This window comes from Protobothrops mucrosquamatus, unplaced genomic scaffold (genome assembly GCF_001527695.2).
Source record: "Protobothrops mucrosquamatus isolate PMUCROS unplaced genomic scaffold, P.Mucros_1.0 scaffold1310, whole genome shotgun sequence".
Lineage (NCBI taxonomy): Eukaryota > Metazoa > Chordata > Lepidosauria > Squamata > Viperidae > Protobothrops > Protobothrops mucrosquamatus.
The window spans coordinates 50,137-61,014 of record NW_015387511.1 but is presented as its reverse complement, the minus strand read 5'-3'; the positions used below and the strand labels follow the sequence as shown (position 1 = coordinate 61,014).

The 10,878-nt window shown below is 36.3% G+C and overlaps 1 protein-coding gene across 1 annotated transcript; it reads right to left on the bottom strand.

Moving 5' to 3' along the window:
* WDR77 (WD repeat domain 77) lies at window positions 1–10,457 on the bottom strand. Its single transcript, XM_015821342.1, has 10 exons — window positions 10,250–10,457; window positions 8,464–8,649; window positions 7,242–7,383; window positions 7,108–7,157; window positions 5,293–5,363; window positions 5,021–5,075; window positions 3,282–3,353; window positions 3,073–3,181; window positions 1,619–1,687; window positions 1–483 (listed from the first exon to the last, which is right to left on the bottom strand). Exons 1-10 carry the CDS (start codon window positions 10,371–10,373, stop codon window positions 324–326), a joined length of 1,038 nt encoding a protein of 345 aa, XP_015676828.1. The 5' UTR covers window positions 10,374–10,457; the 3' UTR covers window positions 1–323.
* Between the last annotated feature and the right edge of the window lie 421 nt (window positions 10,458–10,878).

Below are 10,878 nucleotides of genomic sequence, written 5' to 3'. Positions count from 1 at the left end.
CAGAAAGCATTGTAAGATTTATTCCACAGTAAAAAAATACACACACACAAACACAAAAATGCATCTGCAACACTCTCGAGGTTGTATAAAGTATTGCCCACAAAAATTAAATGAAACCAATTCTTTTAGGATTTGTATTATTGTCCAAATCACTATAAAACTTCCGTTTCTTGCAGAATTTGACTGGCTGTAATAAGCAGGTGGAAGGCATCTCCTGTGAAATTGTTATAGGACCATTCTTTGCTGCATGGCACATTATTTAGCCCCATTATTTCTCCCCACAAAAAGAGCTATTCCAGAGGAAAGGACCAAGGAAGTACAAACTATGCAGTGATATCATTTTTCCCAGAACGGTGGTTATTCTGCATTGGGATTGTGTGATGTAGAACTTGATGATCCCATCCAACTGTTGTCAATGAGTTTTTATTCAAGGGAGACCATGATAAACCTGTTACAAAATCTCGATGAGACCGATTCCTAAAACTGGGAAAGATAGGAAACATTTCTACTGTTAGTTTAGAAATCCACAGATGAGTTCATAAAGAAATAATTATTATTACCAGACTACCTTCAAGTTACTAGGAATGAGGAACCAGGAGAAAGATGTGAACTGCTAAAATGAGGAAGAACTAATGTTTGTAAGCATTCCACATGGGGTATCTGTAAACATTGACTATGTTCCTTCAAAAATAAGGCAATGAGCAAAAACTACTTTGCTCTGTTCATAAAGGGCCATTCTCGATGTAGCAAAAGGTAGGACGACATCATTATTTGCTTCATATGCAGGAGCGACAAACCAATGAAAGGGCTTCTGCTCCTCCTCACTAAAGTCCCACCCATTTCCCCCCAAATATTCAGCCACTAGACAGATATCAATCCAGCTTTCAGTCTGCATTTAATTTCCCAATTCTAGATTAAGTTTTATTAGTGAAAACTAAAGGAATATGCTCTTGATTTATTTAAATATTTATAGCCCACATATCATCTATTGGAATCTTCAGATGGTGGAGCACTAACATTAAAGATAATGTTGGTGTTCCACCATCTGAAGATCATGGTGAATAAATATTTTAAATAATATGATTCCAGAGAAGAGAATCCTCAAATATTTCTGAAGCATCAGTGTAAGCACCAGTTTCTAATTTTCTCTTCTTCTTGTCTAGAACAGAGATAGCAACTAATCTCTACAGTCATACTACCTCCCTGAAATGCAGCCTCCAATTCCACGCTGTATAGAATTCTTCATTTTACTGTATTATCCTACATGCAAGCTGCTTTCATCGTGAAAGGATGAGTCTGGATAAATAGACCTAGCTCTGTTCTACTCTTGCATTGATCCATTAACCTAGTAGACCAAGTATGAGGCTCAGGTGATTTGCCTTCGGCTACAGGATCCACCAGGATAAAAATGGGCACGCTTTATTAAGTTTGGTTCTGGATCATCACTTTAACCAGAGGTGGCAGTTTGAATATGAACTGCAGTGCACAATTATTTTTATATAAATACATGCAACCTTTAACCAAGATGGCAATTAAATCACTGAGAGCCTAAATGATTATATGATACAAAAACTGAGAATTGCAAGAGACAAGTGGATTGAACTCTTTTGTAACTCACACTTCTGAAAAACTGGAGTCAAGGACAACGACAGAACAATCTTCACTGATAGAAGCCAGCAGAGGTGAACTAGAGGTAGAAAAAGCTTCAATTAGCACATATAATCTTTTTTCTGTTTAAATGCCACAAACAAATATGACAGCTTATTAGTGACATATAAATAAAAAACCGTATCATAGCAAAGAAAACTTTATAATCTGTATGTTGAAACTGGGGAAGAAAAAGAAATAATTATTAGATCAATGAGCAGACAGATGGATTAAGGTATAAAGCAAACAATGAAATCCAAGAGGAGAGGTATAAAAGAGATTACACTATATATTTAGTGAGTTCCAGAGAAAAAGAACTGATTAGCTTTACACACAAGAATCTTTTTTGTAACAACCCAAGATGAACAAAGATAAAGTAGCCTTTGTAGTTTAAAACTGAAATTAAAAGATTAAAATGTTAGTAAAAGCCAAATATGATTAGGTAAAATCAGAATTGTACTTAATTTTAGCCAAGCGTTCCAATCAAGTCCTTTTTTTGTTACAAAATATTATCAACTGAAAATAAAGATACCACTAAAAATGTATAGTAAAATAAATGATTATATAGATCTAGAAGAATTAGTAACATTTTAGCCTTCATTGTTTCAAAGAAAAATATAAAGTTCAACGACATATTTCTAACGGATAATCTTCCAGGTCCCAAGTGACAACTTATAGCCAGAGCCATATAATTCTGAATTATATAGATCTTTGTAAATTTAAATGGCCATGGGAAAGTTCTTCTGGATTTAGCAATTTTACAAAACATCAGGGAAGGAAGATGCTTTTATCATCTTTGACAGGTTAACCATTTTTACATCCACTTGGAAGGGAAAAAGCTGTAATGCTTTTACAGTGTTTGTAATTGCAAGGCAGGATTAGTAGGCCTTTTAGGTTTTCATGCTGCTGTTTGTACAGTTTTTAAGAAAGCTTTTCTTTGTCTGGTGAGTGTTTATGTAATTATTATGAGACTGAAACAGTCCATTACAGCAGGGGTCCCCAACCCCCGGTCCGTGGACCAGTACCGGGCCACACAAACAAGCAAAGCCCCATCTGTGGGATGCAGGCAGCACACAAAATCATTATAATCTATCACATTGATCCAATATAGATTGGTAGACATTTAATGGATTTGTAAAATTTATTGGCTGCCCATCTTACCACAGGATAATTCTGGATGGCTTACAATCTTAAAAGGATAAAAACTATATATGGACATATATTCACTCAGCCACCTTCCATGACTACAACCTGAGTCTTCCCATTCCCAGTCCAGCACCTTAGTGACACTGGCTCTCATATGAGAATATAATGTACACATATATGAATGAGTTGATATCCATGAGTGAACGGCACATACATTTGTAAATAAAAATAACTGACAAACTAAATACAGTTCCATTTTTTTTTATACTACAGTCCTACCTGTGTGCAGAAAAAGCAAATCCTGTGATACTACGGGAATGCACAGTTGAACTGATGATGGTATCTGGATTCTTTGTGTCTATAAGTACAATCATCCCACTTTCGTCACCTTTGAAATAACAATGGAGAACAAGCAGCTGGAGTTAAATGGGTATTTAATATGCAAAATATGTAATATGTAAAAAGGATTTTAAAAAAATATTCCTTACCCAAAACAAAAGTGTCGTTTTGATGTGGATGCCATGCCAGTGAGGTAGAAAGATTACAAGAGGCATTGCAGGCTGAATATATATAATGGCAGAAAAAAAATATAGTTAGGTTCACAAGCTTGTTTCAGAGAAAATAACTGACTGCTAGCTAATAGTCAAAAGAAAACACACACAAATAGACATTCCCTCCTTTAAACATATTTAGCTAGCTTATTTCTAAAAAAAAAAAACAGTTTAGACTACTCATTCATATAAAGCACTGAATTTTTCCTAAAACAAAAATACATTGAGAGAAATTTTAGTCATTTATTTCTTGAATTAATATTCTGCTTTTTCTTTGGGATCTAAGGGCAGAATCAGAATTAGGAATTCCCTTAATTTTATTCCCAAAGCCACCATGGAAAGTTGGTTAGCTTAAGAATACATCATTGACCATAAATGACCTCTCAAATTTAAGAGGAAATGTGAACAAGAGTAAGCGTTTAATGTCCTATATTTTATGCTACACTATTTCAACATTGTATTTTTTTATTTTCCTTTTAGAAGGCAAAATCTAAGAAAAAAGACAGGGATACAAAGGAGAAGGGGAAGGGATATTTAAAGCTGCTGTCCAGAAATAACTTGAGCACTTAATTAGACTTGTTACAATACTTCTGAATGCTGCATCCATTTCTACAATAAGGAAAATTTAACATAACAATTTTTACAATTCATAATTGGATTTCCTTCTTGAATTACATGATTCAAGTGATACCATCTGCTGCAAATAATTTTGATAAGCACTGGGGTGTGAGTTGGCTTTTAGGCATACTGGTAAGCCACTACAGTCTTGGGCAGATGAATATACACTATCTGACTACATCATGTAGCGAGCCCCTCTTACCCAACCCCACCTCAAATCTATTCTTCTCATTTTATTTACTTGGAATAATGTTATATTTCTGCATTCCACAACCAACAATTAAAGCCAAGGGAGCATGTCCCAAGCTTTGACTTGAAGTGAGTTTGCAAACCACAACTTAGTGATCATTAGTATCCACTGTGTATCTATAAAACTGCTCTAATGACTTTGATTGAAAACCAGAGAATAGACTCCATGCATGAAAGAATTATGCAAACTATTAAAGCATTCATTCCAGGAACTGGATTTTGTGATTATAATTTTTGAACAGGACACTGATTCAACCAATGTTCAGAATGTATGGTTAGAAAAATTTGTTCCATGGGAACAACCACATTTCTCTCTAACCTTTATCGTAAAGATCTCTAAGAGCTCCTGCTGGAAAGTACAGTTCACTGACATTTTAAAATTACAAGCTGCAGTCAATTGATCCCTTGGGCTGTTTCCCTGAGATTTATCAACTTCCCCCTATGAGACTGGAAGGAGTGGTCTAACCCTAGAGAGACAAAATCTTACATGTATCCATTCCCTGCCAAAAAGACCATAATGCAGATTGGGCATAAAGAGCTTTGGAGTCAAAGACTTAAATCTTTTCCAACTTTTTGCCACCTCCAACTCTCCCCCCCCCCAAAAAAAGTACTGATATTTCTTTAGGCCTTCTTTTGATAGCAATGGACGAAATACTCTATCCACCTACACCAAGAAGTGGGTGCACAGGAGTATATGAGAGTATGAGTATCTAAAAAATGGCTACTGAATAGCCCACTCAAAGGTTATGTCAGAGGGGAAAGACATAAAGCAGAAACATTTCCACAAAACTATCAAGCATGAGACATACCAATTCGAGATGCTGGTTTTGGAGATCTGGTATCCCAGAGTAAAACCCTGCTGTCCTAAAGGAGTGCAAAATTAATAAAACAGAATTAAAAGTGAAACTGTCAACCAAAATATACACTCCCGCATTCCAGTTTTGCCAGATTTCTCCATTGCTTTGCAACACTATTATCCCTTTGACAATTTCTAAGATTCCATTCACTTTTCCCTTGAGAACACAGAGATTAAGTCTGAATCTATATCTATAGTAATTCAGAAATAAAAAGTGTATTTTACCTCAGCACAGGACAGGAACACTGTATCCTTTCCAGGGCAGGAGGCCACACAAGCCACTTGACCAGAATGAGCTAGCCCAAATCAAAACAAAAAGTATCATGTATCCTATTAATATGGATTTGCTTAAGAATATTCTTCCTTTGACACACTGGAATCATACGAGACAAAAATCTTTCTACACAAATGCACTTCATTAATGCTGCTCAGAAGGTGGAAATAATAACACTAGAAGTGTGTATATGTGTTACAAACACAAAGTTCAACCTCCATTAGTTATGAATTTCAACAGATAACCATTACTCAGCCCAACCTACACCTTGAACGTATGAACCAACAATGGAATGAATGTGTTTGTGCATGTGTGTGTATGCGTATAATAAATACATAATGGGAATGAATAGCCATAAACAGGAATATTTAAGGAATGAGACTACTTCCAAGTCAGACACAAAATCAACTTGAACCACATATCTTAGACATGAGAAAATAGATTTGATCCACATTTCATAAAACATTGCCTTCAGCTTAAAGGCATACTAAAAAGCTTTAGAAGGCATATAAAGTTTTCAATGTCTATACAATTTTAAATGTTAAAAGTTGTTTTTAAAGCTTTAAAAGTCTATGCAATTATACAAATACATTTTTGCCAATAAATATGGAAATAGGGCAAAGTAGATATATTAATAAGCATAGGACAAGAACATAGTGCTTCTTTATGCTTTTTCCTAATTAGTACAATTTTTCTTCATAAAAAACTTTCCAAATAATCTCAAAAAGCAGACAAGTAACTTAAAGCTGGACAACAGACCTTGTGCAAAGGGAGTAGAAAAACACTAAGTTGGGGGGGGGGGTTACTTTATAATTACGGTTAAGTGTTTGGTGGCTTTGTTGATTTGGATAAGTACAATTATCTACAATTGTAGAAATATAATCAGCAGAATTCTATCCAGATAATAATCTTAATACCTTGCAGTAAAAAGTAATGTTTGAAATCTGTCTTGTGGGTATGAGAATGCTTTTAGTCAATTTGAGCCACCACAATTAACTTAAAAATTAAGAGGTAAAAAAAATTCTCATGGATTATCTCCTAAATAACAGTTATGGCTCATAATGTTGAGTCATCTCATGTGTCAGCTTAAGTAGAGTAATAACCCTTGCTAAAAACTGAAATTGGGGTGCCTCTTTCTGATTTTAATATCCCATTTTTTTCAGATCTAGTTGTCTTGCAGTAAATTTTACATACCCAAGCAGTTCAAAAATTTTATATAACTTTCTGTTTCTAATCCATGCTGGACAGAACTTGAAATATGGCTCAGACAAAGGAAAACCAGCAGCTACATGGCTACTCCTTCCAAACTCCCTATAAAATGGAGCAAATCAGCCAAGTCCAGCATGGATAGCACAGTCTTCACCCTGCTGAGATGATTTCAGCTAAAAAAAAAAACAAATGGATTGATAAGACTACTTGAAAAACAGTAAACCTATCACAACAAAAATTGAAAACTACTGGGTGTCTGAAAGCACACCAATCTTCTGTCAAAGTTGCTAATCACAGAGCACAAATTATGACAAAAATCAGATGCACTGACTGTAAATGGAGAAAAGCAAGTAACTGGATACCAGTGTGTTGAAGGAAGACGTTTTGATTCATCTCTGTTCATTCATGAAGTTTATTTGATCAGATTGAGATAATTGTCATCAATCTTCCCATATGAGAATACACTGGGACAAAGGTGAATCACTTGCAATTTACTTGGGAAGAAAGGCAGAAAGAAATAATTGAATAAGGAAATATTTGGCAAGTTTGGCTCTTACCTTTATATGTGCCGAGTACTGTTTGTTGAGGAATATCCCAGATCTTCACACTAGACATAAAAGTCAGATGAGATTTATGAAAGAATATAGATGTTTTTATATAAAGCAGAAAAACAACTGCACAAGAGAGTCACCTGAAATCTTTGCTGCCACTGATGGCCTGTGTGTTGTTGGAAACAACACTCACAGTTGTCACAATGTCATCATGCTCGTATTTACAGAATTTGTTCACTATCAGAGTCTCATTCTCATCCAGCTCCCAAAATTCCAGAGCACCTGAGGAATAGGAAAGAAGAAAGTCAAATTCATACTCTGCAACTTGCATTGTTTAATCGTCTTAGGGAAAAAAGCCCTAAAAGGGGCTATGTCTAGTCCAGAAACCTCAGTTTGTATACATCTTGGCAGCTAGGCTTGTCCTGTTAAAAATGTAAAGAGACCATATTACATCTGGGCTTAAAGCACTCCAGTTGTCAATTTGTTTTTGGGCAAAATATAAAGGACCCCTTATGTCCCTTAAGGCCCTATAAGGCTTAGATCCAGGCTATCTGACAGAACACCTCATTTCATATGAACATCCATCTTTTACAGATGGTCTACCTTAGTGTGGTTAAAGTTGCTAAGAGTTTGTCTGATTTGGAACCAAGCCTTCTCTTTTACAGTCTCAGCTCTTTAGACCACATTTCTTGCAAATATGGGTCTAATATTTCCATTAGCTTTTAAAAACCCCATTAAAGCACATGTTTCTGTCAGTCTTTAAAAGTTTATTTTTAACAGTTATTTTTATATGTTTAAGTTTGCTATAATCAATGTTTCTAACGTCTGCATTTAGAAAAAAAATCAACTGAAAGATTTCAGTATTGAGCAGTGTGTCAAAATTAAATAGTAATCAAATTGCTCAGCTGTGATATATGTGGTATTTGTTCCATCAAATGTTCATTGAAATATGGGATAACCTAAACTACAATAAAATGCAGCTTCATTACAAAACAAGAAATTGCTCAAGCACTCACAGGAAATATCAATAATTGTTACATCATTGATTGTTTCGCTAGATCACACATATGGAACAAAAAAGGCAGAGACAAGCAGACACTTTTAGTTTGTCACTGGCTTTAAGAAAGAAATAAAGCAAAATCTCAAGCTTGCATTTTGTATCCAAACTCCATCGTCCAGTTCTTCCAGAATATTTTGATTTTCTATCGGATCATTCTGCTATTTTTTGGAAGTGATTCTTCCAATATGGGAAGTAGTTTTCAACATTCTTAAATCAACATGTGCTAGGAAACTTCATCCTATCTTTGACACCATCTTTAAACCCTAACAAGTTTTAGGAGACAAATATCTTTTGATACTCACCTGAATCTGACGCTACCAAGATTCCTTTGTCTGCTACCCACTTCAGATCTGCTATTCCTGCTTCAGTTTGAACACCCGCAGAGCAAAATCCTTCATTAGGAGCTCTTGATGTATCTTTGAATACCCAAATGGAACCAACCCAGCAACGTCCACTCAAACTGGATGCTCCCAGGAGCAGAGAACCATCTGAAAAGCAGAATTAAAACAGAGATTAGTGTAATAAATATATTTAATGTATAATGAATAAAGTATACAAAAACTTGAGTTTTACATTTTACCCAGCACCTTTGTTTTTCAGCAGAGAACTGCTCCAATAAAGAAAATGTATTTTTGTTCCTAAATTCTTAGTCCAGTTTTGGATTCTACTCAAAGTGAGGGAGGAAAGTAAAGGGGCTTTTTTGCTTATATTCTCAATTTACCAAAAAGTGTATAATGAGTTTATGTATAAAAATTATAAAAATATGAAGCAGCTAATGGAATGCTGAGGATAAAGGTATATTTCAAGACAATAGAAAAAAATCTGTAATAGAAGTGAGTTTATTCAAAGATGATCTAGCTGTTTGTCAAGGTGGAAATTTAGACTCAAGAGTTTGCCAAACTGTTACTCAAGATTTTTTATAACTAAAAAAGGACCAGAGGATTGTTCAACTCTCATAAGGTTTGAATCTGATTTTTTAATGACAAATGTTTATCCACCTTTTAATGATAAAAAAGTGCCTTTTGAGCATAAGAGGTGCCCTTCAATCAACATTCACATGGGGGGGGGGACCTTCACCTATGGAGAAAGCTGCTTTTCCTGAGTGTTGTCCAGGTTTAAGCATAATGCACTACACACAAATATTTAATACACAACTATAGAAGCAGACCAAAGCACAGTGGTTGCTACTAGCAGTTTACATTCTTACAAGTATTGAGGACCTCAAGAGCTTTCATATAGCCAGGTTGTATCTATTGATATTTACTGTATTCAAAATTGAAACAGACACTTTAAAATATTATTTGAGATCACACGTTGAGATCGTGATCTAGAGCAGAGGTCCCCAACCTTTTGGGCGCCAGGGAACGGTTCTGTGGAGAGAATATTTTCCATGGACCGGAGGGTGCGTAGTTTTGTGTGCTGCCTATATCTCACGGATGGGTCTTTGCTTGTTTGTGCAGACTGGTTGCTGGTACCGGTCCACGGACTGGGAATTGGGGTCCCCTGATCTAGAGTACCCTTGCCTATATCAGACTAGGATTTCTGCAACTATTACAATCAATCCTCATCACTTGCTATGAAGGTTGGGAATTGTAGGTAAGGATAGCTGGAGTCTGAAGTGTGGGAAGACTGATCCTACAGCAAGAGTTTTATACTCTGTAATGATTCAGAACTTCGCAGGATAATTCTTGTTAGGTTTCTGCCATTTTTTTTTAAAAAAAAGGCGAATATAAATTATAAACACATCAAAGAAGACAGATTTAAATTGCGTATAATGAATGTTGCATAAAATATATCAACTCGGCTCATATGACAGAAATAGCCAATTTAAGAGAGGCTTCAGTTGAGAGCGAAGTTCAGGAGAAAGATAACTTGGGCACCCGACATCTCGGTTCCCAAGCCTCGGTTCCAAGCCACGAGAACCGCGTAAAAGATCGCAACATCTCTGAAATGCAGGCTACAGGCTTCCGCAGCCTGTCGCCTTCCAGATGTTCGGGCTACACCTGCCATTATTCCCAGGCGGTGATGGTGATGAGTTGTAACAAAAGGCGTTTGGGGATACCAACTTGGTAAACACGCATGGGGTACCTGATCGGTAATGGGCCCCGTCCAGGTGGCGCTCCATGCAGGCGGGAGCGTTGGGCGGAATATTCCATTCGGGTCCGGTTTCTGTCTCCACTCCATGCCCGGGACTCGGTTTGGCTTCTTCCATAGGTGCAGCAGTGAAATGCGATCCAGCAAACTCCAAGCACGCCCACGTGTTCCAAAAAGACACCCGTAACCGCCCCGATAATACTCTCCCTTATCTCGCGAGAACTTCCAAAATACTCCCAGGCGGAATTCAAGCCTTTGCATGCTTTTCTCGCGATATTTTCCTAGACCATATAATTAAATTCTATAGAGCTGGAACCAAGTGATTCCATTCCAAAGTCTAAGTGAAAATGTTAAATTGCATTCTGTCTGTAGTATTCCTCTCCAATCTACCAATGTAATTTGAACTGACATTTATCAGATGCGATTGTTGTAAGACTTGGGTAGATGTATTAGATGGCTGTAATCACGTTGAATTCTGAAAGTTGGCTATCTTACTATAGTGTTCTAAATAGCTGTACCTTGGGACTTCCTGGTACATTATCAAGTTTTCATAAATAAAATTTCACCTTCAGCTTTGCACTGCAAGCACAACAGCAGGGGAATGTGTTTTACATAATTGCTCA

Coding starts and splice junctions, on each gene's coding strand:
- WDR77 (XM_015821342.1), bottom strand. CDS start 10,373: ATGGAAGAAGCCAAACCGAGTCCCGGGCATGGAGTGGAGACAGAAACC. Junction 7,384..8,463: donor CTTGGTAGCGTCAGATTCAG/GTGAGTATCAAA, acceptor CCTATTCCTCAG/GTGCTCTGGAATTTTGGGAG. Junction 7,158..7,241: donor AGTGGCAGCAAAGATTTCAG/GTGACTCTCTTG, acceptor TTTTATGTCTAG/TGTGAAGATCTGGGATATTC.